General features: G+C 44.9%; 1 protein-coding gene across 1 annotated transcript in view; it reads left to right on the plus strand.

Annotated features, from left to right (window-relative positions):
* The first annotated feature begins 804 nt into the window (after positions 1-804).
* Positions 805-25,439, plus strand: part of CPE (carboxypeptidase E) — a 58,276-nt gene continuing 33,641 nt past the window's right edge. The window contains exon 1 of the mRNA XM_055795065.1: positions 805-1,158. Within this exon, the coding sequence (XP_055651040.1) occupies positions 870-1,158 (289 nt within the window). The 5' untranslated portion in view covers positions 805-869. The remainder of the gene's footprint in view (positions 1,159-25,439) is intronic.

The raw sequence follows: 25,439 nt of genomic DNA on the forward strand, positions 1-25,439 counted from the left end.
AATTTGGTGATGGAACAGGACATTATACAGGCTCACCCTTTCAGATCAGAGTAAAATATGTATTAGATTATCAGGGACAAGATTCTGTTTGTAGAAGGAAAAACGGGAGTGTGATTTTCAAACTTTTCAAAATTCTGAAGGTCTCCAGATTTTCCAGTGAGGCTTTCTGTCCTTTAAAAACAATGAAAAACACTAATGTGGAAGTTGCTCTTTAGCACTTAGCCGTTTTCTTTTATCAGTTGTCCTGTACGGGCTGTTTCGGCACACTCTGAACACCTACGCCTATAGCGACGGGAGGGGACCCAGGTGGCGCCGGGGGTCCCGCAGTGGCTGCGGGCTGGAGCAGCCGGTGGCTCACTGATGTGCGGCGAAGGCTCCACTTCCCGCTGGGCACGCGGGACGCGCTCTCCCAGTACCGCCAGTACCGGGGAGCCAGTGCTGCTGCTCTCGCTGCCTGCGGTGGGCCACGCTGCCTCACGGCCCATCGCCAGCCGCCCTCCCGGTGGGACCCATCGCACACGCCGTGTCACGGCAGCAGCGCGGTGCGGTGTGACCCCCGCGGCGCCGCCTGCTCCCCGGCTCTCGGGAGCGGGTGACGGCGGGGGAGGGTGTTTCACCGGGCCGCGAAGCAGCGCCGCGCCAGCCCCGCCCCGGGCCGCTCCAGCGCGCAGGTGTTGGCTGCCCGGTGCGCCCCGCGCCGCTGCCGCTCCCCGCGCTCCGCCGCCACGGGGTCCGCACCCCACCCCCCCCTGCGGGAGCGCCCCCCCGCGCGGCCGGTCCCGCCTCCCCGCCCCGCCCCCCGCTCGCTCGGTCCCTCCCTCCCTCCCGCCGGGGCCGGGCAGCTGCGCGGCCGCGGGCAGGCGGGCGGGATGGCGGTGCGGGCGCGGGTGCTGCTGGCGCTCTGCGGGCTGCTGGCTGCCTGCCGGGCGGCGGCCGAGCCGGCGGCGGGGCCGGGGGGTGCCAGCCGGCGGCGGCGGCTGAGCGCCGAGGAGGGCATCTCCTTCGAGTACCACCGCTACGCCGAGCTGCGGGAGGCGCTGGTGGCCGTCTGGCTGCAGTGCCCGGCCATCAGCAGGATCTACACGGTGGGGCGCAGCGCCGAGGGCCGCGAGCTGCTGGTCATCGAGCTCTCCGACCGCCCCGGCGAGCACGAGCCCGGTAAGGGGGCGGCGCCGCACCTGGCGGCGGTGCGGGGCGGGGCGGGGCGCGGCGGCTGCGGTCGGGCGCTGTCCCTCGGGCGCTGTCCCTCGGGCGCTGCTGCGGGAGCGCCGCCGGCCGCACCCCGCGCCCCGCGGCTGGCCGTGGCGCCCTGCGGGGGAGGCGCGGCGAGAGCCCGGTGAAGGGGCGGGAGCGCGCGGGGGGCGCCGCGGGGGGCACGTGCCCGTGGAGCCGCGCCGGTGTCGCGGGGCGCGCGGAAGGGCGCGCGGATGCCGCCGTGTGCGCGCGCAGGGCGGACCGCGGCGCCGGGCTCGGCGCGCCCAAGGGCGCCATCCCGACAGGTGCCCGGGGCCGGCCAGGAGCCACCGGCGCGGCGCCGCGCGTCCCTCGGCGGGTCACGGACCGGGTCTCGAGCCCTCGGGTTGTCGGCGGAGACGTGGCTGCCGTGGGCCCCGGCGTGTCGGGCACGGCCGGGGCTGCGTGCGGCTCCGCGGCCTGAGCGTCACCTGGCTCCGCGCCCGCAGGGGACTCGGTGCCGCTGCCAGCACTGGGGCTGCCGGTGGAGGTTACGCGGTGCTGAGTGAAAGGGAGACGGAGGAGAGGGACGGGGTAGCAAAGCGTTGTCCTGGAATGAAAAATGTAGGAACTGCAGTGAAAGTTGAGTATTTTCCTTGTGGTTTGGTGCCATCTTGGTGTGAGGGGTGGTCCTGAAGCACAGAGTGAATCTGTCGCCACTGTGCCATTTGTGGGCCGGAATGATCCATTGTGTCAGGGGACATCACCCCAGGTCCCTGTCGGGCACTTGTGCCGGCTGGGGCAGGGGCCAGGAGCACGCTGCAGCCCGCGGCGCGGCCGTGCCACTTCCCGGGGACACGCCGCTTCTCCGGTTGGCATCACTGACCTGGGAAAGGGTTTGTCATTGAGCCCAGCCCAGAGAGACTCCAACTGCGTATCAGTGAGCAATAACAGGCTGCAGAAAAGAAAATTTCCTGTGGATTCCATCCACGTAAAAGCTGCAGCGCATGTCAAGCGTTCCCTAGAACGTGCTCGGTCCCTCACAAAGGGAGCCCTATAGACAAAAATGCCACATGTTGTAATGTCCCAGTCACGTGGCAGGGAATGTGATGAGTCCTGGCAATCTTTAGTGGCGGATGCTGAAAATGCTGGGTTTTGCAGAGGATTAACCAGGGGTTGACCCAGCACAATTTAATTGTTTTATTTCAGTCCTCGGAGTTTCACTCTATGAGGTACCGAGCATTTCTCAAGAAGTGGAGAGCTGCTACAGCTGCTGTCGCTGTCTGCAGTGGCACATGCGGGGGACCCAGGGATCTGCCTAGGGACGGCGGTGAGCCAGACCCCGTGCCTGGTTATGGTTGTGGTCCTTCGGGAGAGTTGTAAAGGCACAGATTAACATCCCGGCGCCTTCCTTACAGAGCCTAAGCACCTACGTGTTATCCTAATGGTGCTTCTCAATAGCGTGCCCTTTCTTCTGCTGTGCAGTAGAAGGTAGCACTGTTTATTTTTCCGTGTGAGCTTTTTTAAGCCGTGCAGTGGAAGAAGTGGAGCCTTGTACCAGGCTGGGCAGGGAATAGGAGGCTGATTCTGCAGCTCGTACCTGAGGGGGGATGCTCGCTCGCTCAGAGCATCCATGCTTGATTCCCAGGGCAACGACAGGAATAAAGACATATTTTGTGATTAAAGCTTGTGTGATCAGGTCCTGATTTATCATCGTTACTAAAAAATGATAGTTTCACAGACACACATATACATATAGTTAATTTTTCGTGACAGGCCAACCAGTTGTTATTGCTGAACAGAATCTGTCCCTACAAGAACTCCTGAGTGTCACGGGGTTTATTTTTAAACATGTATGAGCATAAATGAAATGCATACTGTGGTTCATAGGTTTACAGTCTGTAGAGAGCTCATGCTTCTAGAAGCCTGGAATATGCAGGCATGATACGTGAATTATCTAGTGAGCTGCTGTGAAAACAAAAAAATATGTTTCTGTTCACTTAGTAAGCAAGATGATGACAAAATAAATCAGGAAAGTGTCAGCAGAGCACCAATAAAGACTCCTTGTACTGAGTAAAGAGGCTTTGTACTGAGTAAATCAAATAATGTACATACATGCATATATTGCATAACCATATTGCACGGCTGTGCAGTGTTGTGTGAGCGCCTTTGTATGCAAGCATATAAATCAACTTTAGAGTATCAGCTATTTTTGAAAATGAATTTATGATACATGTGCAGTATTTGAAAAAAAATGCATGAGAGAAATAGGAAAATTTTAGAAATATGCTTTAGACTTCCAAAGCAGCTGGAACAAATCCTCCATGAATGAAGCAACTGGAACGAATTGTTAAGGCTTCATCTTTTGATGGGGTAAATACACAGTGTGAGGTTTTTTGTTTTTGAAGCCCTGATACTGCACTGGAAACCAGAATGACTGTATATAAGCCAGTCTCATTTCTTGCATAAGCATACAAAGTGTCTTGGCAAATCTTGGGGACCCGAATTAGTCACTCGGAGGACGCACACTGGGCCTTCACTGAGCTCTTCCCAGGGACATGGTGAACGCCAGAAGCGTGAGACTGCCTAAAGTTTCTCATCTTAGGTTAAACACTCGGAGAACGTGGTGCCTTCTCCGCAGACTTGAGCACCAGGCTACCTCTGCTTCCCTGGTGGGTCATACCAAACCCAGGCTGGTCTAATATTTTGTGATTTTGTTTTTTTGTGGCAGCAATTTCTTTAGGCTGATACTGCACCTGCATGAGAGATTAGAGCCTGCAGTTGCTGCTGGAGAAGAAGCCCTTGAATAAGGAGAGGCAAAATCCAGAGATGAAGATACTTGAACTTTTAACAGTTTTCTAGTGACACAGCTGTCCCACGCGGATAACCTTGCTTTGAGTCGGTGGGGACTAGGTGATTAGGGCAGAGGAAGACTTGAATGAGACTGTGTCAGTAGTTGGATGTAGGTGTTGTATGAACCTAGACTGGAAGTGATCAAAATGTTCTGGAGTAGCTTTGATTATGTAAGAAAACACGCTTTTGTCCCTGTGCTTGCCAAAAATTGGCAAAGTTGAAAGAATATGGCATACGGCAAGGTGAGGTAAAGCGAGGAGAAAGTGGTTGTGGGAAGCTGATGATGTACCAAGGGAAAACAGAGAACAGTTGATAGTAAAGCACAGATTATTTGTGGGACAGACTAAACAATATTTTGCCTTAATTCAGGTGCAAGAGAATACTGACTGCTCCTGAGAGAGCAAACAGGCATTGGATATCTGATATTCTGTTGAACAAGCACCAAATGGGTGCTGTCTCCCGAGGCTTTTTTTTATTACCATAACTAAGCTCATTTTTTGGTATTCTTGAATAGCAGTGAAGTATATTTAGAATTGATTAATGCCAAAAGCAGTTCCTCCACCGTTAGTGTTTAGCCACTTGTTTAGGCATGCTGCCACTTCTGACTCATTTATACCATTGATTTCAGTGGTGCAAGATCAGTCCCCTCCCTTACCGCTTCACTTTTAATGTGAAAATGAAACATTCTGACACTTTAAAGAGTATTTTTTTTCCATTTACATGAAAAAAACATAGATAAGAATTTCTTTCAACTCCTACTTTTTTTTTTGTTTTAATAAATTACTGAGATTTTTATAGTTGTTATTTGTCAGTGTTTAGTTTTCTGAAGAAATCCTCAAAGCAAGGCTTAGTAATTGTCTGATTACGTGTGTTACATATACAGGCTCTGAAAATTACTTTTGCATCAAATAGAGGGGAGAGGGGATGGATGAAAATACAGATCTTGTGGCAACAAAATAATCCGCACATTTGTGACATTTTCATCGGACTGTTCATGCTAGAGAAAAGGAAGCGGAAATCCTGAGAATACCAGAATGATGACATTTTGGAAACAAAATCCTTGATGTTTTTTTCCAAAGCAGTATTTAATTTGAAAGTTTTTTTCAATGTTAATGATTTTATTGTTCATCCTTCTCCTGACAAGCATCTTTAAAAACAGAAGGAGAAGGTTTATTTGTAATTGAGAGGCGATTTTCTAGGATATGACATACTTTGGGCTTCTCCGTTTCCAAGGACACCAGAGCGTTGCGCCACTGAACAAGCTGTGTGACTTCCCAAATGGGATGGTGGCTCCCGGACCAGCCCCACCCCCCCCACCCCCCCCAGTCACCCAGGGTTGGGCTTTTGGCTTCTCACGCTCCAGCCCTGCAGTGCTGGAGCTGTTTCCTCCTGCAAAAACGGAGTCAAAGGGTAACTGAAAGAGAAGTGAAAATCGTGCCTCTGCTTGGTGCTAATGAATGGGGAAATCCAAGATCCGTCCGCTAATAGAGAAGCCGTACCTGTGTGTCGTGGTGTCACTGAAGTGCTCCCTCGTTCAGCTGTGCCACCGTCTGTGTGAACTAACGCTGTCTGTGGTAAGAATTGTGGTCAGTAAAGCTAACCAACTCACAGGGGAAAAGTGTTTGTATTTCACCGTTGCACAAACCCCATTTCTAAAGACTTTTAAGTGATTGTAATTGCAATGACTGCAGCCATTTCAGAGCAAGCGTGAGCAAGCGCTGCTCTTTTTCAAAGAGAAGCAGTGGCAGCAAGAAGAAGCAAACGTGTAGGAGGCTGCCGAGCTTTCAGCCAGCCCGGCGTGGGCACCCGCTGTGCTGCCCCGGTGTGTGTCCCAGGAGGGGGACACACCCGGTGTCACCTGGGGCTTGCGGGCTGCCCCAAGTCGGGTGGGTGAGCGCAACGTGGGGCGGCAGGGCAGGGCATCCTGGCGGTGGCAGAAAGCACGTGGCTCGGCTCTTGGTTATGGTGATGTCATCAGGTGCAGCTGTGCTAGTTTTATCACTCACAATTAATTGCGCTTGATTTTCTAAAGCTTCTTTTCCTTATGCTCAGAATTTGCAAGTGGAAATCTTGTGAGCTTTTTGATGGGCCCTGTTAGTGTTTCCCAGTTTTCCAGAGCATTAATACAAATTGTATACGGCAAGAGCTTGTAGAGAGGAAGCCTAATTTTTTCATGCTTGAGGTTTAAGCAAACACCAGTTTTTATCAAAGGCCAATTGTTTAGCATTCCTTTTCTGAAGGGAGCTGCTGAGGGATATGGGGCTGGTCGCTGATAAACACTGAGTGTGCTGAGTTCAGTCATCCCGCTGCATTGCACAAAGCTGGGGCTGTGGGTGGGTGGGTATAAGCTGTGTGTCAGTGCAGGAGGTGCTGTGCTGACCACGTTATATTGTCACGTTTTTCTGTCAGCTGTGGTTCAGCATCTCTCCTTATCTCATGGCTTACATTTGCAATCCTCTTTAAAGATGAGCTGCTCTTTGGGCAGCAGGGTGACGAGCACCCGCAGTGCCAGACCAAGCGTGTGAGTGAGGGCAGCTCCTGGTGTCTCTGCAGGGATGTATGACATGAAACGCGGAATAAACCATGGCTGAACCTGTTATTCATGTAGCCCTCTGCATTTGGGATCTTTCTTTCCTTTGTGCATCAGGGAATAGATTTTCCTTTAGAGCTTGTGAGGGCATTCTGGCTTTCCCAGCGAGCGCTGCAGGGATGCGCTGCGGACTCGCCTCCTGGGATGCAGATCTGGGGCTGGCTGCACCGCGCTTGTTCTGCGGAAAACGAGAGGCTGTAATTAGCTTTCCACCACAATCCCTTACGGGTTGTAGTGCCACTTAGGGTGGTCCCCCTGGAGTCTCCCAGCCAGGATTTGGCATAATCCTTTGGCAGCAGGATTATAATGCTGCTTGCATTCGGAGTGGGATGCCCAGTGTCCTTCACAGATTGTGTAGGTTGTGCAGGTCTCAGGAGGGCTGTAGGATTTGCTGGCAATAAGATGGCTGTTTGTATGTGCTGAGCGAATTTTTAGAAGCATCTATTGTATTTTTAGGACCCTTGAATAACTTCATATTTTTTTTAGAATGTATTTCATAACACACAGGTTTTTTGAAAATATTTTCCTTCCTTATGTATCTTCTTTCTTAAATAAATGATATTTCCTTAATATTTCTTATTTCGTCCTCAGTTCTAATAGTGTTCAGCTAAGAACAGAGGTGTAGAATACCAAAAGAAAAATGTGCTCACAAAACTCCAGCGAAAATCATGGCGAGGTAGGCATGTTGATGGGTCCCATTTGCAGCTGGTTGTTAATGCCGTTCAGATTCCCATTGAAGTCAGGGGAAATTCACGGTACGTGTGGTTCGGCAGCTGTGCTGGGCAGGCTCTGCAGCATTTCCTAGAGATACAACACCCTTACTCCAAACTCCATCACTGGCTGCTATTTAAAGGCCTCCCTTGTTAGATCATTTAGAAAAGGGTTAAGAGAGGCTGTGTGGTACCTGCAAAAGCCCTGTAGATCCCAGCTACCCACCTCAGAAGTTTCCCTTTTATTGGCAGGAGTGACACAAAAGGCAAACAAGGGGCTGTAATCATTAAGAATAAACAGGACTCCACAGAAAGCAGTTGTTTTATTTTTTCAGGCTTAATATTAGTCAGAGTATGCAGAACATCCAGTTTGTTGATCTGACTCAGGCTGGTTTTGACAATCCTGCTCCTTTTGAAAGAGTAGATTACTTCAGTTTCTTTTAAAGGAAGAGTTGTCACCGCCTCCTGCAGCTGCAGAACACCTTGACCGTTCCCAAAGAAGACACGAGGTGAGCCTGTTTTCTTGCTGGTCTGAATTAAAGGGATGTTTTATTATGGTGACATTAACGCAGACTCCAGAGGATCAGTGAGAAGTCTATAAAGCACAGGGATTTCCCAAGACTTTGTGAGACATTTTGTCAAAGGCAGTAAATTATAACCATGTGATTTATTGAAAAGTGATCTTGTTATGATATTAATTCTTAATTTATTTTATTCAGGAGAAACTTTTCATTTATCTATGATTTAGTGATCAATGTATGAAGCTCTTAAATTACACAGAGGGCAAAAAGTGTGAGACAGGTCTTCCTGTTTCAGAATAAACACAAGGTTTTGGTTGTAACAGTGGAGTTGCTGCTAGGCTCAGCTAATAATTTAGTATTAAAATTAATTTAGAATTAGTTCTTTGTTCATGCTACCTGATTTTTGTTTTTAAAGGTGGTACGTGATTTAGAAGCCTGCTGCTGTGCATCCATACTCATGCTATCATCTTGCCTTGCTGGTTCCTAGGTAGCCCTCTTGGTTGGGCTGCAGCATCCTCTGAAAATGTCTCTTTTCTCTGCTGACTATGAGGAGGTGACATTGGGCAGGCGTTGAACTTGGGAATGTGTGCAGGAGCTTATGGCTAAGGCCTGATGTATCCCAGCCTTCATCTAAAGTGCTTTGTTGTGCTTCATATGCTTGCTTTCTGAAATACACCATTTTTTAACCTGGCCTGATCTTAGCAGATTAATTTATATTATTAAGTCTTCATGCCTATTTTAATTCATGTTCCTCCTAAAAAAAAGTCATGTCACTTCTTTTTTTTTGTATGAGCAGTGGAGTAAAGGGTTATGTACTACATATACTTCATTTTGGTGTGCACATCAAAACCCAGGGTTCAGTGAATTCAGTGGGATCAGGATGTTGTGTTTGAGGCTTACTTTCTGGTATGCTGAGGTTAAATGAAGACACCAAGGGTCTTTGTAGTTAAAAGGTTGGAAAAAAATAATCCCTATCAGTAAAATGGTAGCGGAGTGGTTAGGTTTGCTTTGCCATGTAGCATGAATTTGAGCCTCTTGGCTGCCACAGATTTGCGTGTGTTATCTCAGGTTTAAGGCTGAAAGCTGGTACTCTGTTGTGAGTGGGTTAGGAGCTCTGCAGAACAACAGAGCTGGAAAACAGCTTGCTGGAATTTGGGATTTTGGAATTGGAATTCTGCCAAATGATGAACACGTGCCACAATGTGGTAGCTGCCCTGTAGCACGGGAGCTGTCACCTCGCTTACTGCTTCCAGAGGCACTGTTGGGGACGAGGACACCAGACTAAAAGCGCGGTCTCGGTCTGTCGTGCCCTTCCCTTTGGGGTGGAGGTTTCTGGCAGTGTGCTGAGGGTGTCTTGGCTGAATCGCCACCGGCTGCGTCTTCCCATGGCAGCAGCAGGTAACAGGGTGGTTGTCACAGGGCTGTGGGGCTCGGGTCCATACAGATACGTATGTTAGAATGGCCAGCGAAGAGGAAATCTGGAATCATAAACCCATGGTTGGCAGTTCGAAGGCAGTAAAAATTTATCTTTAATTCTTTTTCCAAGGTGAGACATTTATAAATGTATAAGCTAGCAGCTGCTTCCTGCTGGTGGCTCATACTGAATTATGAGCAAATCCTGACATCCTGGTTTACTTACAAGTCAAGTCCTGTGGAGAAAGCTGAGATAGTCGTTCTTTGTATGGAGTTGTTTGTGACCATGGAGCGTGAGCTGCCTGATTTACGACAAAAGAAATCCACTTCTCTGGCTGCAGAGCCTACCTACAGTGAGAACGCCATTTCGAGTATTCTTAGATATAGGTCTGCCTCAAAGCTGAGCAGAAAGAACTGTTTGGTCATGTGGGGCATCTGACTGGTCACAGTTTAATAAGCGTTTTCTTAGCAGAGACATCCTTGGTAGTATACCAGTCGAATGATCTGGTAGGTATTTTTGGTACCTAGGAAGTATGACCCTGACCTTTGCATATTAGTTCCCCAAACAAAAGAAAAATCATGCAGTGCTTTGCTATGAGAAATACAACCAACAGTTGAAAGATACAAAAAAAGTGAAAGAACGGTGAGACATTTCAAAGGTCAAAACTTTTTGCATAGCTGTTTCCTGTACCACTACATTAGAGATAGCTAGCTAACATGTGTGTGAATTAATGCATGTTTTTTCCCTGAGTTTTCTAGCTGCAAGACATGTAATTTGCATGTCCTTTTATTTTTGTGTCCCTCAAAAGTAAAGGGAGCCCACCCACAGCATCACTGCCCTTCACAGCTATGATCGGTGTATTCCTTGCACATTTATTATTCAAAATTAACCTTTTTTCCTATGCTAAACTGAATGTTTTGTGGTTTTGGCTGGCTCTGCATTTTGACTTATTGCACCAAAGCACAATTCTGGAACTATACACAAAATTGGGCTGAGATGCAGACCTAAATAAACACTTTTTACATGTGTAGAAACCTGTTACTTCAAATGGAGCTTTATGCCTATGGTAAGCTGACTCTCCATGTCAGATTTCACCTGCTGTAGAGTAGACAGTGTTTTAATTTCTCCTCCCATCGAGGTGCTGAGCATCCACAAATCAAACTGAAGTCAGTGGGAGCTGCACATCTGAAATCTTTGTTGTAAGCAGGAGGCTTATAAATCCTAATGTTCAAGCCAACTCGTGTGTGTGCACCCTTAGGAAAGAAGGCTAAATGTGACTTTGGTTCTCTAATAGCCTGCACTTAAGGAATGAGTGATCAAAGTTTATGTCTTTCTGAATGAAATGTTGTCTGTCTTTGTGGTGACATCAGTACACGGTGGGATGGAGAGAAGAAAAAGGCTGTGGGGTTGGGAGCTGGGCTACCGTGTGTTTGAACTTCAGACACTGTCGTTGTAGGAAGTTGTTTCACAGAGAGGAAAAGTGGTTTTGTGATAAAGGATGTCTGGCTTCTTTCCTGGCTCTGCCGTGTATTTTTTGTCTGTGGGATAAGAACATTCTCTCCCCGTGCCCCAGGTTCTCACCTCCCTGCCGGGTTCTCACCTTCCCTGCCGCAGGTCGGTGTGTGGCTGTGTGCCGTACCCAGTACAGAGGTTCATGTGGATGGTGTGCGGGCCAGCGTTCGAGCTGACCTTAAGGTGCCGTTCCTGCCCTTGCCCTGACAGATCTGGCCGAGTGGCAGGTAGCCCACTCCTTGTGCTGGCTCAGTTATGCTAATGGCCATATGGGGAGGAGGAGTCAAGAGTTTCTCTCACTGTTTGTCTGCCTGCTGCAGATACACATTTTTTGTGGTTTTTTTTTTTTGTTTGTTTCTTTTTGGGTTTTTTTGGTTGGTTTGTGGGTTTTTTTTGTTGTTGTTTTTCTTTTTTGTTGTTTTCTTTTTAAACCCCTGCCTTGGTAGCAGAGGAGTATGAAGAAGGTACCAATTCTTCCTTTCCTTTTGGTGCTGGTAGGTAGAGTTGCAACAGAGATGTCTGTATTTGCAGGGTTTCCATGTGTTACAGTTAGGGGAACAAATCTGTAGTGGAAATATATAGTGGAAATCTTATAGTGGAAATCTTTACTGGAAAAGTCTATAAATAAACAGAAACAGAGGAGCATCTGTTCCTTGATACTCCATGGAGCAGCTGATGAAAATAAATTCTGTATTATAACAGTAGCCAGTACAAAGTGAAAAAGTACCTGCCAGCAGAAGACCCTCTCAATAGAGAAGTTTAAGAGCCAACAAGCTCATCTGACTTGAAAATTGAAGAATTGTCGGAAATAGATGTTGCCATGGAGACAGAGAGGATTAGCAGGCTGAGGCTGATTTCATTGGTCTGCTGCTGGCACAAGTTGCTTGTTTGAGTAGCATTAATATGTTGTCTCATGCTGCTTTATATGCCGAGACCATCTGGCATTAGTGGTATTTAAAGGTGCAGTTCTGTTACAGAAAGAGTTGGCCGACCTGGTTTGGTTTATGCTTGTAGGATGAATTACAAGAGTTAAGAGGTCTTTGAAAAGCTGCCTCATGCACTAAAAATATTCTGAAAAGTCACAGCGCGTACAGAGATGAATTGTGGCTTTGGGAAGCAGCATGGGGAATGTCAGAAGTTTGCTTTATACTCAGCGCAGATTCGAACTATTTGCTGCACAAATAGGCAGTCCTGCATGTTCCTGCAGGGGTGTGTGGAGCCTTCTCCTTCCAACGAAGCCTTTTCGCTGCACACTGCAAAGCTGCTTGGGAGCTACAGCACCGCACCTTGAACAAGCTGAGATGATACTGCTCACTGCATTGTGTGTTAAGGAAAAGTACGTTGCAGAGTTAAATGAACAAAATAAGGTCTAACCAGATGGAGCCCCTCCAGGTTACGTCACAGCCCATGCTTTCAAGAAGAAGTATTTCCTTTTAGTTTGACTATATACCATTGAAAACATATTTTGTGGCAAAGTATTTGATAAGAAAGACAGTTCGTAGAGTCTGAGATAAACCTTATCTTTGATCTATTTATAGCTGTGAGTCTTCATCTGCTTTCCTTAATACCACTCTGGACTGGGAGTTAAGCTCCTTTGGAAGATGTATGACAGTGAGGAAATTCCTCAGACGCTTGTAAATTTTCACTGTTTTTTTCTTTGATAATTATTATAATGATAATTAATGATTCTCAAGAATTTTTCCCCAGACAGAGATGGATGGTTAAAGAGTGACCAAGTAATAGCCAGAAAATGTTTGTGTCTGACCTTAGGTGTTCCAGCGTAGAGGTCTGCCTGTGGGCTGAGCGTCCTAGGAAAAGTGGCTGGAGGGAAAACTGTCTGGAGGCTTTGCTCTCCTGGGCAGACTTAAAACCTAACGGAATTTGAAGTTAAATCTTGATAATAAACACTATGAAAGCATAGGAGTGGAAGCATTTTTGCATTCTCAGGTTACTGATATTCTTCTGAAGTCAGTGATGGAAAGCATTCATAATGGTGTTCTGCAGCTGTGTAGTGCTTGTCCACAGATACTGATGTGATACTCGTTGGATATTGATGGTGTACTGCGTAGTACACATAAAATGAAACAAGGACTCAGGATCTATTTCACAAATCTTTTAAGCTTTCATTCTGGAGCTCTCACTTCGATGCGAAAATAAATTCTTCATATAATTTCACTTTAAAATGCAAGACCCAAGAAATACATAGCTTTGGATGTTCTAGTTCCTTTAAATAGCTTCAGAATGATTACATTCGATACTTAATGTTTTTACAGCTTAGTTCTGTTTTAACTCTGTCAAAATGAGCACTGAGCACATGAAGAAAGCCAAGTAGTTTTTCTGCCCAGCCCACTCCCAACCCTCAGTCCCTTGTCTGCAAGTCAGTTCCCTCCCTGGGTTTGTTTTTTTTTAAGCTGGTCATCCCGTTCTCTCTGCGAGAAAGTGTGGGTGCAGTTTTGGGCATCAGTTTGCCCCAAGTCCCCCCGACAGTGATGCGGCAAGGATGCCACAGGACTGCTTGCTGCTCTTACCCGGAGCAGTCCCCCAGGTTACCTCTCCGTGGCAGAGCATCACCTGCATCCACCGGCGCTCACAACACACTGTTAAAGCCAGCCTGACGGGCTGTGGCACAGCCTCACATCACCGTAAGCACTTTGAACTAGATAAACCCACAAGTAGTTACTTCTTAACGACACCCAGAGGGGCCCATCTTAGTGGGGATGGTGAGAAGGGACTGGTCCTGATCAGCGAGGGTGTGAGCCACCTACACCGCTTGGCACTGGGGTGTCCTGGGTGCACTCAGCACCGCAGGCATAGTCATCACTTTTGGTGTCTGGTTTGATAATCAGAAGTTCTGGCTTCTTGGAAATTTTTTGTATTAAAGCTTAATTTCCGAAGCCACTGATTTTGGCTAGGTGCTGCTCCATTCCTTTGGTAGCATTTAATTTGTTTCAGTTCTCCAGATGCTGAAATTTGACATACCGATACTTATAGTCTGGGAATTAACTTTTTTTTTCTCTCTATTTTACTCATTTCCAAGGATGGAATGCCATTTCCATTCTTGCTGCATTTCCATGGCACTTAAATGGGCCTACTGCATCTGATTAAAATATTCACAGATTATTTCAGTGTGAGGAAGGATGACCGAGCTGAGAAACAGCTACATCTGGAGTAGCGGTGGGGCTACATAACGTTATACTGAGCAGCAACGTCTGGTCATTGGCCTGTCTGAAACTGAAATAGTTGCAGCAAGGCTTTCTTGTCTGGAATGCCCAACACAATTCTTTAGATTTATTGTTAATATGAGTTGGAATGAACATACATGAATTAATTGTATATTTTATGATCTATTTTAGTGGTAGCCCTGAAAACTAATGATATGGAAATGTGCTTTTGAAACAACCGGCCATAAACGGCTAAAGATGAGTTCTTCTCACAGTACCCTTTCGGTAGCTCTGTAGATCCAATAGATCTGTTTTAACAGTACATTTTCTATATTAAACGGATTAATTAATATAACTCCATATTATGGGGGCAATTTCAGAAGCCTGTAGTTAGAAACAGCTGAATCAGAAGGTGATATCTCTCCTGTACAAAAAATCAATGGAAGGCACCAGAATGCTCTGTGCAAATGTAAACAGAGCTGCTGTCAGATTTGTGCTTCCGAAGCGTTGTCCCAGTAAATCGCACCTTTGGGTAGCATTCCAGTGCAATCCCTGTAATCCCAGTGAAATCACGCTATAAGGTCGCAGTGGAGCGCTTGAGTGTTACCCTGCGCCTTGAGAAGGTTGTAGTGCCCATCGATGGCCCCGACTTTGCCAGCAGGTTTGGGCAGGGTTTGTTCTGCCTGGACCTCGGCTCAGCCGCTGGGACCCCGGAGCGGTGGCGCTGGCACAGCTGGTGGGGGCTGGGAGGGGCAGTGTGGTGTCTGTTACCACGACACCACAGCAACCAGAGATGCTGGTTAGTGCAGCCCGATCCATTTTTCGTTTTCTCTTTCCTAGGAACTGAAAGGATTAGAATAGTCTAAAGAAAACAAACAAAGAAACAAAAAGCAGTTGATGTGGCTGGAGGAGGTGGAGGCTCGTGTTGCAGGGCTGCTGGAGGGTTCCTTGGGGCCCTCTCTAATGAGCAGTGGCATTGCCCTCTGCTCTTACTCATCTGCTATGAAGGGACTGGCTCACACAGAGCGTGGTGATGCTAGGAGTCCCTTATTCACTTGGTAGCAAAACTCACTTTAAGTTGCTTTAAATATGTATCACAGATCTCATGGCTTTTTCCCAGCATAAAATAGATTGGTGTGAGGCAGGACCTTGAGTATCGTGCTGCTAACCAGAGTTAGGAGGAGAGCTGTATTTTGCAAAGGACAGGTGATCATCTAGAGCTGAACAATTTACAGTTTGCTTATTGCTGGTGCCTGTCATCTGGGAGCACTTCCCGGGTTATTTCTGTTAAAATTAATTGCATGGACACTGAGCTAGATAGACCTTACCCTATTGCTGGTATAAAAAAAAGTAAGTTGAAACCTTTATGAGCTCCCAGTTGTAATTTAAACTCATTGCACCCTGGAAAGCTGTGAATGACATGTATTTTTTTCATGCAAGGGTTCATTTAAAACATTGTTCTTTCCTTTTTTCTTCCTCCTTTCTCTTCACTCTTCCTGTCCTTTTTTTCCCCAATAGTTTTTTGTTGTTTGTGTGGCTTTTTTTTTTTTAAAATCACTGCAGTTGTCTTTTAAAAGCAGCCTCTCAAAATACAGTAAAGGTGAAACAGGAGAGGAAACAGAAAAGACTAAAGAAAATGTGGGTTTGCTACAGATTCTGTAGACTTCCAGTTTTCTCCAGCCCTGAGGCTGCATTGTCGGCTGTATCAAGATTGTACTACCTAGAAGGAAGCTGTGGCTGGAATTTGCAGCAAGGATGTGGCATGTTAGTCAGCAATCTGTTTATAACATGGTGGTTTAGAACAAAACTTGCCTTTTCTGTAGGAGGATCTCCAGCAGAATCCCAGGAAAACTTAAGTGGCTGCAGCTGTAAAAGGAAACGTGTATTAAAAATGCCAGGGAGAAACCACAGGCAGGGATCCTTCTCTGCCATTTATAGCGTTGTCATTAAATGTCCCTTTCAAAGCTTTGAACAGAGATAGAAATCACATTTACCTTTAAATACATAAAAGGAATAGACAAATAGTGAAGTTAGTGGTTCTGCTGCTGCTGGTTGCTGCAGTCTGTAACAAACGGGTATTTCGTTGCAGTTGGTGTCTGAATAGAAACCTCTGAGCATAAGAGCCGGGGAGCACAAGCGGCAGTAAGTGTACAGGATCTTGTCTAGTGAATAGGAGTGGAAGCAGGCAAACAAAACGTTGTGATAGTTTCAGCATCAATATATTTACAGAAAAATGCTGATCTGGTTATTGAGGTTTTCATGTGCAGAGTCAAGAGGAGCGTGGGTCAAACTCTTCCCCCTGGTTGCTTAGGGGTAGGTTGGTTTCAGTGCAGTCTTCCTGCTTTTCTGTTAACTGTCTGTTTGGTTGTCCTTGTGTTACTCTCTGTTGTTCAAAAATACATTGAAATCAATGCAGCATAGTCTCTCTTTGTGTTTACTTGGCAAATTGGGTAGCACGTGTTTAATTTCTGAATTTAGCAGAAGTGCTCTAAGTGCATTTCAGGAAGTATATGTCGAGAGTTACTTCTTCCAGCTTTCCCATTAACTGGTTTACAGTGATGAATGCATTTCCCAGGAAAGCAGTCAAAATTAAATAGCGTGGAAATCTGTATAGGTTTCAGTTCTGCACACGATGAAGTCCACTGAAGCTCTGCCAGTGACATCAAGGGGTCCAGTTTAACATACTACCTATGCTGCCAAATACCATGGGAGCAAGATGAGGGTGGGCTGTGCGTGTCTACATAAGCCATTACTAACAATATGAAATAACTTACAATAGGTTAAAATCGTGATTGCATGTACGTATTCCTGTCTGTGTGTACATTTGACATCAAAAATCTTCCAAAAGTTCCTTGCAGAAAGGAAAAATCTGACCTCTCAGCCATCAGCTGTGTGGAGGATCCGTTTCTTGGGAGCTGCAGCAGAAGCTTGTCGATGTGGCCCTGAAGGTGCACAGACCTGTGGGGTAATTGCTGAGCTGATCTTCCAAGCTCATTGAATACTCAAGGGGAGAAAGTAATTTTAGAAGACCAAAAAACTGATGTTAGTCCTTATCTTAGATAGGATTCCACATAAAGAAATAGATATTTGGTGAACTTTCTAGCCCTTCATATTCATGCTGCAGTTACTTTTTCATAAAGCGATGGAAAGCAGCATGGCAAACATTCTGTTTGCACGTTATTACGGCAGCCCTGATGGCATTCACTGGCCACAGCAGCCAAGTTTCATGGAGACTTCAAAATTGTTGTGGGCAGGGCAGGCTGAGAAGGAGCCAGTGGTTCTGAGATTTTGTTAAGTCTTCTGTTTGATAAGTGAATGAATGCCGGATCATCTGAAGATAATACACAGATAAAAATCGATACCCCAGCGAGTCTGAGCTTGTGCTGTAAATGGTGTTACGTTGCTAACAGGGTGCACAGCCGAAGGTTTAACAGATACACTACGCGAAGGCCAGGCTCCTCACTTGTTTCTAGTCAGTTATGTAGCTAATTTGTGATGTTCTGCCTTTTCTTGATGCTATTAGCCCAGCTTTCGTTGTCTTCAGTGTGTGGAAGGTTGATACTCTGATTGATTTTCTTCCCTGTTTGCTTGGCTGTCCCTAATAGCAATTGTAATTTCAGACTGCTTCAAAACCCTTTACTGAGCTCTTGAGGGAATTAAACAAAACAACAAAAAAACCCAAACACCAAAAAGAAGCAAACAAGAAACTCTTTCCAAACCTGCTTTTTCTTTTTAAAGCCTTACAAAACAAAAATGCATTTTTTTTAATTCCTTTGGATTTTGCTCTTTGAAAAATTACCAGGAGAGGAAAAGAAGAATAATATTATCCATATAGAAATCACTAGAGTCTTGTGGGTTTAGAAAAATAAAACGTCTTGGACTTCGAAATATCAAAAATCACAAGTCTTGTGTCTTGTATTTATATTGATCATGATAACATGGGGTGGTCATAATTTTCCAGAGGCAAGGTTTCACCTTGAAGAAAGAGATATTTTTTTTCCTAATACAGTTTGGTTAAATAAGTTTTAATAAAAGTGAACAAACATGTAAAATTACTCAACTATGAATCAAGGTTTGAAGCATGAAAGTATAGTTGAAATTCAAGTCTCAGTTTGCCATTCTTGCATGGTGCATCAAAATTTGCCAGCTGTTTATTAAGTGGTTTTGCAGCAGATGACCTGGCATATGTTGACCCATCTTTCAAAACTTCTAGCATTATTATATGTTACAGAAAAACATGTTCTGAACTTTTTGGAACTCTTTAAAGTTCCCGTGTGCTCGGGGGAGGCTTCTCAGGTCAGCCTGCTTGCTCGACTTGCAGGAGTGAGGCCAGTAGCTGTGCCACTGCAAACACAGCGGTCCTGTCTCACCAGAAGATCAAGGCAAACCAAAATACCATTTACTGGTGGCAGAATGAAAGATACCCTCAGAAAACGGAATTTCAAATGTTCACATCGGGCTCAAAAGCCTTTAAAATCCACTAAGGCTAAAACGTGTTCAAGTCAAGATCTTACTTTGTTTGCAGTTCAGTAATTTCAAAGGGGAAAAACGTAAATAACTTCAGAAAGGAAGTGGTCTTAGAGAATGGGAACAAAAATATCAAAGGTAACTTTCTAAAACTTTCTCATGTATTGAAGGGGTAAGAGCAGATAGGTTAGAGGCATATGGTGCATCTTGAATAACTTTTATTTTTTTCTCTACAAATAGAGAAAAGAAATAAAAGAATCTACTTAATGTTAAAGTCTGTGAAAGCTCTTCAGAAAAGAAGAAAGAAAATTCTCCCAAGACTGTTAGTGTGTTGCTATGTGAACAATTATAATGCAGCAGCAGAAAATGTTTACTGAGTGCCCACTGTTCTGGGAAGGGGTTTCTGTAGGCTATATCAAAAGAGAAAGAAGTGTTTTGATGCCAGTTAAAAAGTTCTCTCCATCTTGAGAGATTTGTTCAGTTACGTTTAGAAGAATCATGGCAAGCCTATTTACCAAGACCTAAAAGAGGCTTGAAGATTGCTGAAGAGTTAAGAAGATATTCAAGGTCAATTTCATTATTTTTAATTACTGATATATGGGCAATATATATGTGTGGAGGCCAGCTTTATTCAGAAGGGAGATGCACAAACTCATCCCATCGTAGGGTGCCTACCAAATAACTAGAAGTGCAGTTGTACCAGAAAGTATACTTACACTTTCTGTAGTCAAATGGCTGAATCCAATGATGTTAATAGAGGCTTTCCCCTATGTGAATAGAGCTTTTCCTGAGAGTGTTTTGAGCTGATGGGGGGTTTTGGGTGCTTGTTTGTGTTGCTAGCCTGTGCTTAAACCTGCATCGTCATCACTGTTGTCACCCACTTTGGTAGGTTAAACTTGTCAGTTCTGCTGTCACACCTCCAGTTACAAGATTTCCTCGTGCGGTATGGCAGTTGAAATGGAAAACTGGAGAAAGGACCAGGATAAACAATCCACTCGTTAAGGAAGTACCGCAGAATTTTTAACAAGGACAGATATGAATTTATTGTTAATAATCTGGAGGTCGACACCCTTGGAGAGAGATGATCTATAACAATTCCTGTTGGGATTGGAGGTGTTGTAATATCCAGGTATTCTGTGAAAATAGGCAAGGAAAGAAATCTTCATTGAAACGTCTTGCTTTGTCAGTGCTGTTATTATCAGGTTTTCCTTGATATCTTTGTATGAAATAATGTCCCTAGCCGGTTGATGCCTCTATGTTACTAAACTTCTTAGCGTGGATTTTTTGTCACATTTTCCTAGTAATTAAAATAAACATAATTTCATAAAATAGTCAAATTGAATATAATTATACCTATTATGATTTAGTTCATGTTTTCTTTCTTCAAGGAAGACTTTGGAAATTACTATAAAACTTAACTAAAATTTTAAAGGTTTTTCTCTGTTCCTTCCTTCTTTACATCGTTATTATGTTATTTTTTTAAATCAGAACTCTGGAAGGAAATTCGTGACCTTTTGATTTTTCCCATGTAAGTGCTGACCTGCATTTGACATGTCAAGCCATAAAATTGTCATAATGTCATGACTGTGGTTTCAAACTTGTATCTCTGTGGGATTTCCTCAGGAACCAGGAATCTTAAGCAGTGTTTGCAGATAGACTCTGTGGAATTACTTTTCACTGGTAAGTGGAATGCAAACAATGAATTGAGAAGTGTTTTTAGTTAATTATTAAGCATTGTCATTTTTAGAATGGTAAGAAGAGAAAGAACTGGGCAAAACTTTGTAATTCTAGTAAAAGTGAAATCACAATATATCTGATTTTTTGATTACTTTGACTTTCGAGAGTGATCTGTAATTCAGACGTAGTTTTGGTCCATATTGTGGACCAAAATGTCACTATTAAGGATACTTTTTCCTTAATCCAAGTTTATTCTACTTATAACAAAGATGGATGCATTGTTCCTGGGTAGTAATGTCAACACAACAGTGGAAATTGAGTTGGTTTTTGTATAAACAGTTACCTGCTACACAGCTTTTTATGTGGAAGTAGAAATTGGTTGCAAGATTTTTTCCAGGGGTAGGTATGCTGTGATGATGGATGTAGTGTAAAAACATAAGAGAGGAAGGTTTACAATGGTTCAGACAGAGCGGTGTGTAATTTTAAAGCACTAAGCCTGTAAAGGTGGCAGCTGGAACCTTTTGACAGGCAAACCGGGACAGTGCATGTCCCATCATTGTCCCAATGCACATGATGTTCCATCAGTTCCTAGCACTTGAAAAGAACCCCAACATTAGGGACCTTTGGGAGGCTAAGCGCTAGTTTTACTTTACTTGCCAAGGCCATACAGAGAATAAACTCAAATATGTTAGTTTGGCAGTAACCTGGGAGACTTTGCTGCTGCTGTCTTGGGTTTCCAACAGGTCTCCAGTGAATAGATGCCAATCACTGTGCCAAATGGAATATTTTTTAGAGTGGATGGACAGAAAACAAAGGGTAAGGGTTAGGATTAAGCAGTGGTGGAAACGTATGGAAACTACTCTTCCGTGTGGAATACCTCATCTAGAGATGTTTGAAACCTCTCTGGACGTGACTGTGCAACCTGCTTTGGGTGACCCTGCTTTAGCAGGGGGGTTGGACCAGGTGATCTCCAGAGGTCCCTTCCAGCCCTGACCATTCCATGATTCCATGATCACAGAGGAAGTAATGAACTGTGTAAAGTTGTAGTGGGGAGATGGTTTTTGAGAAAAGGCTGGAAACAGGAAATAAGGAAATGTCATGTAAAAAAAGACAGGAAAAAACTTCTAGTAATATTAAGTTACGAAAACAAATATGAGCAGATTCCCGAAGTGTTCCTTCCCCATTTGTTCTTAGGCCACTGCCTGTTGGTCGTGCTAGGCCTGTGGAAGGAGAAGCCAATAAAGACTAAACATGCCACCACCCCACCCCCCCCGACTCCCCTGATTTGCTTTTTTTTTTTGACTTGTGATTGCCAGCATAACAATCCTTTGCAATTGTAGGTGATGGAAAAGCAGCGGGGTGCTCTGGGCGGTGTGGTCTCGTAGGGTGAATGATGGTAGGAAGCTGGTGGCACGGTCACTAGTTTGTGATGAGGTCATGGACACGTTAACGTGGTGGCCTGTGCTGCCTGTTGCTGAGTCCAAGTGTGGTGCTTGGGCTGCCCTGGCCCGTGCCCTGTCTCCGGGATCATGCAGCATGGAGGCCGGCTGTTCTGAGGGCCGTGCACCCGGGGCGCTCAGCACCGGGCACCTCCGTTCCTCTGGCTCCAGAAGAGCGCACCGTCTGAGTGGGGGCTGTGGGGTTTGCACCTTCTGCCGCTGGGCCTCCCTCTTTTGGGGTCCCATGCAGTGTAACTTGCTCCCCTTTTCTTCAGGGGACCTCCAATTTCTTCAAAGTATTTTTCCGCTGTTGTCCAAAACATCAGCTTTAACCATGGAGCAGCCTCCTGGGCCAGTGGCTGTGTCGGGGCGCCGCTCCCCGGCGCAGCGGGGCCTCAGGCTGCTCCCTTGGTTCATTACAAGCCTTGCAGCACAGCGCGACACGCGCTTGCAGGGGCTACACGGTACGTTACTTCCTATTTCATCTTACCGTCTGCCTGGGGTAGCTTATTCTCGTCTTGTATTCTTCTCTATAATTGCCTCTCTTAATTGACCTCTTACGGCAGCTTAGCTGAACTCTCCCTGAAATCCGCAATAACTTATGAAATATTTTGACTCGGTGGAACAAGCCCGGTGTGATTATCCTCTGGGCTGTACTTTAACCTCAGGAAATCCTGGCCTCCCGTTCTGCAAAATAAAGGATGTGTAAGTGCTCCAGGAGTACAGCAGCATTTGTATTTCCATAGCGATTTCCAGAGGAAAATCTTAGCATGTATTAAATGTTTTCCTCATTTTAAGATTTTTTTTTGTTTAAAAGTGTGTCCTTTGCTTCTCCTCCAAGTTAGTAGTTTAAATGTGCCTCTCTTTCTCTTCCATTTCTAATAGTCTGTAAAAGGGCAAGAGAAATTAAAAACCCACAAGTGTTTTTGAAGTAAGGTGAGTGCTTGGAACTTCTTGGAAGAAATGTACTGTCTTAATGCAACACCATATATACATATATCTATATATATGTAATGGTTGATAGAAATAATTATAATACCAGAGCCTTACAATTTTTAAAGGAGAAAAAGCGTATTTTTCTGTACCTGCTTCAAGCCCATTAAGGTTTGAAATGAAGTTTATGCGCACTGTGATATAAAGTAGGATTAATAGCTACTATGTAAACCTTGATAGGGTGCTTTTGGTGTGCTGAGCCGCCCCATACTTGCTTCACCGCTTTGTGGATAGTTTCTGCAATGTATAGTGGAGATTTAAGAGCAAATTAGGCATAGTGCATTAGGCATGGTAGTAACAAGTTATAGATTCCTTTCCTAGCATCTAAATCTTGCCTCTTCTGGTAGATAACCATATATACTATAGAGCATATATGTATAAATTCTGTCTTCTCTCTGCTATATGTCAGTGTTCGTTACTGTAAAAAATGAAAGAATAGTGCAATTCCTCTGGAAGGCAGTTGACGTGCACCATGTAACAGAGAGTAGAATAGATCCCAAATCCCATACCTTGCCTTCTGTGCATGGCAGGGGGACAAAGTTGTAAGGTTCCTTACATGCCTGTTGCTGGTATGTCCATGTAGCAGCTGGCATTGAACAGGCTGTCTTAAGAAGTGGAGTTTAGCTTGGTCTGCTACCAAGTATTTTGCTTCCAGAATAATTCTATGAAATTACCTACATCAGGGTTTGTGTAAGAAAAAAATGGCATTGGGAAGCATTTGTGCCAGCAAAATGTGGCAGATTCAGTATCCCCAGGCAGAGAAATTAATGCCAAAGTAAAATCTAAATTTCCTGTATTTGACATCTAGCATATAAAATGTGCTCTGAGGGGAATCTCTCTTGCCTCTTTAGTGCTCTGAAATGTACAATGTCACTGAAAACAGTGTATCTTTGGAGTGAATTATTTATGGAAGGCATGTCTGCGTTCCATGGGTGCTCATCAGACCAGCAGTGTGCTGCTGCTGCTGTGGTTTGCTGCCACCCACGCTCAGCTCTGCCCATCATCTTTACATGGTAATTCCTTAGTAAGGGGTGACTAGTTGCAGTCACATCACGGAGTAACACAGCGATCCCATACCACAAAACTGAGAGTAAAACCACCAAACTAAACCGTAACAAAAAGTCCAGCTCAGCAAGCTTCCAAAGAGCAAAATCCTCTCTCTTGTTTATGAAGTAATAAAGCTAGCACCACATGTAATGAGAAAAACATAAAAAAAGATGGGAAATGTTACTTATCCAGGTCTTACCAATATCTTACATATGTGCTTATACATTTGAAGTGTGGAGGTTTTGCACTTTCAAAGGTCTGGGCCTTCCTTTTATTAAAAAGTGGGTAAAGTTTAAATAAGTGAATCGCTATTGTGAACCAGCGTGGTGATTTCTGTGCCAGCTCTGCTCTAAACTTAGTTGAGGTTACTTCTCTGCTCACCGTCAGAAATGGCTTTAAGTGTGGTATTGAACTTCAGCCTGATTACTTCAGACAGTGATCCGTCTTTAATTCATAGAGAATTTGGCACAGGATTTGAGGGAACCTGGTTTGACACTTTTTTGTCAAATCTCAGGTGTGCTAAAATATTTCCATATCCTGTAGAATGTTAGTTTTTTTCATGAATTAATGTTTTCAGCCCTTCGAAAAGCCAGAACTGCTCCTTACGTTTACAGGCTCAAACAGTAACCATAGCAGACTCTTAATTTCCATATTAAGAAAGAAGTGACTGTGAATGCTCATGATAAATTTGAATATTAGCATTTACTCTCTTACTGATAAATTTAACAGGCAGATCCAGTTTAAAAACAAAATTGCTATGGCATGGACCTTTTCCTTTGACAAGCGCTTGGATACTGGCTCTCTAGGATGCTAGCAGCCTCTGAAGTCGTTCACTCGTTGGAAGAAGGGACTTGGTTTAGTTCTGGCTAGTATTTCCACTTCGGAAGAGATGGAGTTGAGGGAAGAAGCTTAAAAGCTCCATGTAGGGAAGAAGGTTTCAGTCCACGTAAGCAGCAGTGGGAGGCTGTGAACATTAAGTCCACGGTTTTCTGCTGCTGGTGCTGTGTCGTCAAGCTACAGAACGTCACCTGCTTGTGACTGTTGCCTTTCAGAGACTCCTGCAGGGTGGCCAGCCCGGCCAGGCTGCCTGTTGTCTCACCGGCGGTGCCCGTGGGGCAGCGGGGCTGTTCCTGGCTCAGCCGTCCGCCTCCTGATGGCTTGGGTCTGGAGCTCAGCCCTGAGAGGCAGCACCTGCATGCTCTCATGTCCCCCTTCTTTCCCCAGGATGGGGTGCTTGTGAGAACTGGAAGATGTTTTGCAGATTACATGTTAAAGGAGAAGTGAAAGAAAATGGCAGTGAGCAACCCACATCGACTGACACGATGTCAAGTAGCTCAGTGCAAGGAACTGTTACAGTGGTCAAAGTGATGAAGAAACATTTCCCGGAAGGTTCATCAGACGGGGGAGTAGTTTACAAAGGGTGTCAGGAATAAAAATACAAACCTTGAACGACATTTAGAGCAAAATCTCCCAGTAGGAGGAGAATACGCGATATCCACATAGATGTTGCCAGCTTTTCTGGCTTATTCACTTACCTGGTTGAAAAAAAAAAAAAAAGTTGTCTTTCACTCTTGTATGTTGAGATTTAGAATATTCATGGGATTAAAGTGAAACTACATATGAAGGGCATAATGAAAATAATCTTTTCTGTAGTTTTGTCTAAGTTACTTGAAAAAATGTGATATTCAGTAGGTGTGGCATGGCTTTTCATAAAACTTGCATTTTCCTTTGTAGGTGGATTTGGATGGGTGTAATCCTGATTCAGCAATCCTAAAATAAAACCATAAGATAGCACGTTTCCTTCCTTCATTTAAATAGAAATATGTAGCTATGAAGTCCAATGATAAGCACACAGCAGCTGAACATCACATGTCATCCTGCT

The sequence above is a fragment of the Falco peregrinus genome, chromosome 2, assembly GCF_023634155.1.
Source record: "Falco peregrinus isolate bFalPer1 chromosome 2, bFalPer1.pri, whole genome shotgun sequence".
Lineage (NCBI taxonomy): Eukaryota > Metazoa > Chordata > Aves > Falconiformes > Falconidae > Falco > Falco peregrinus.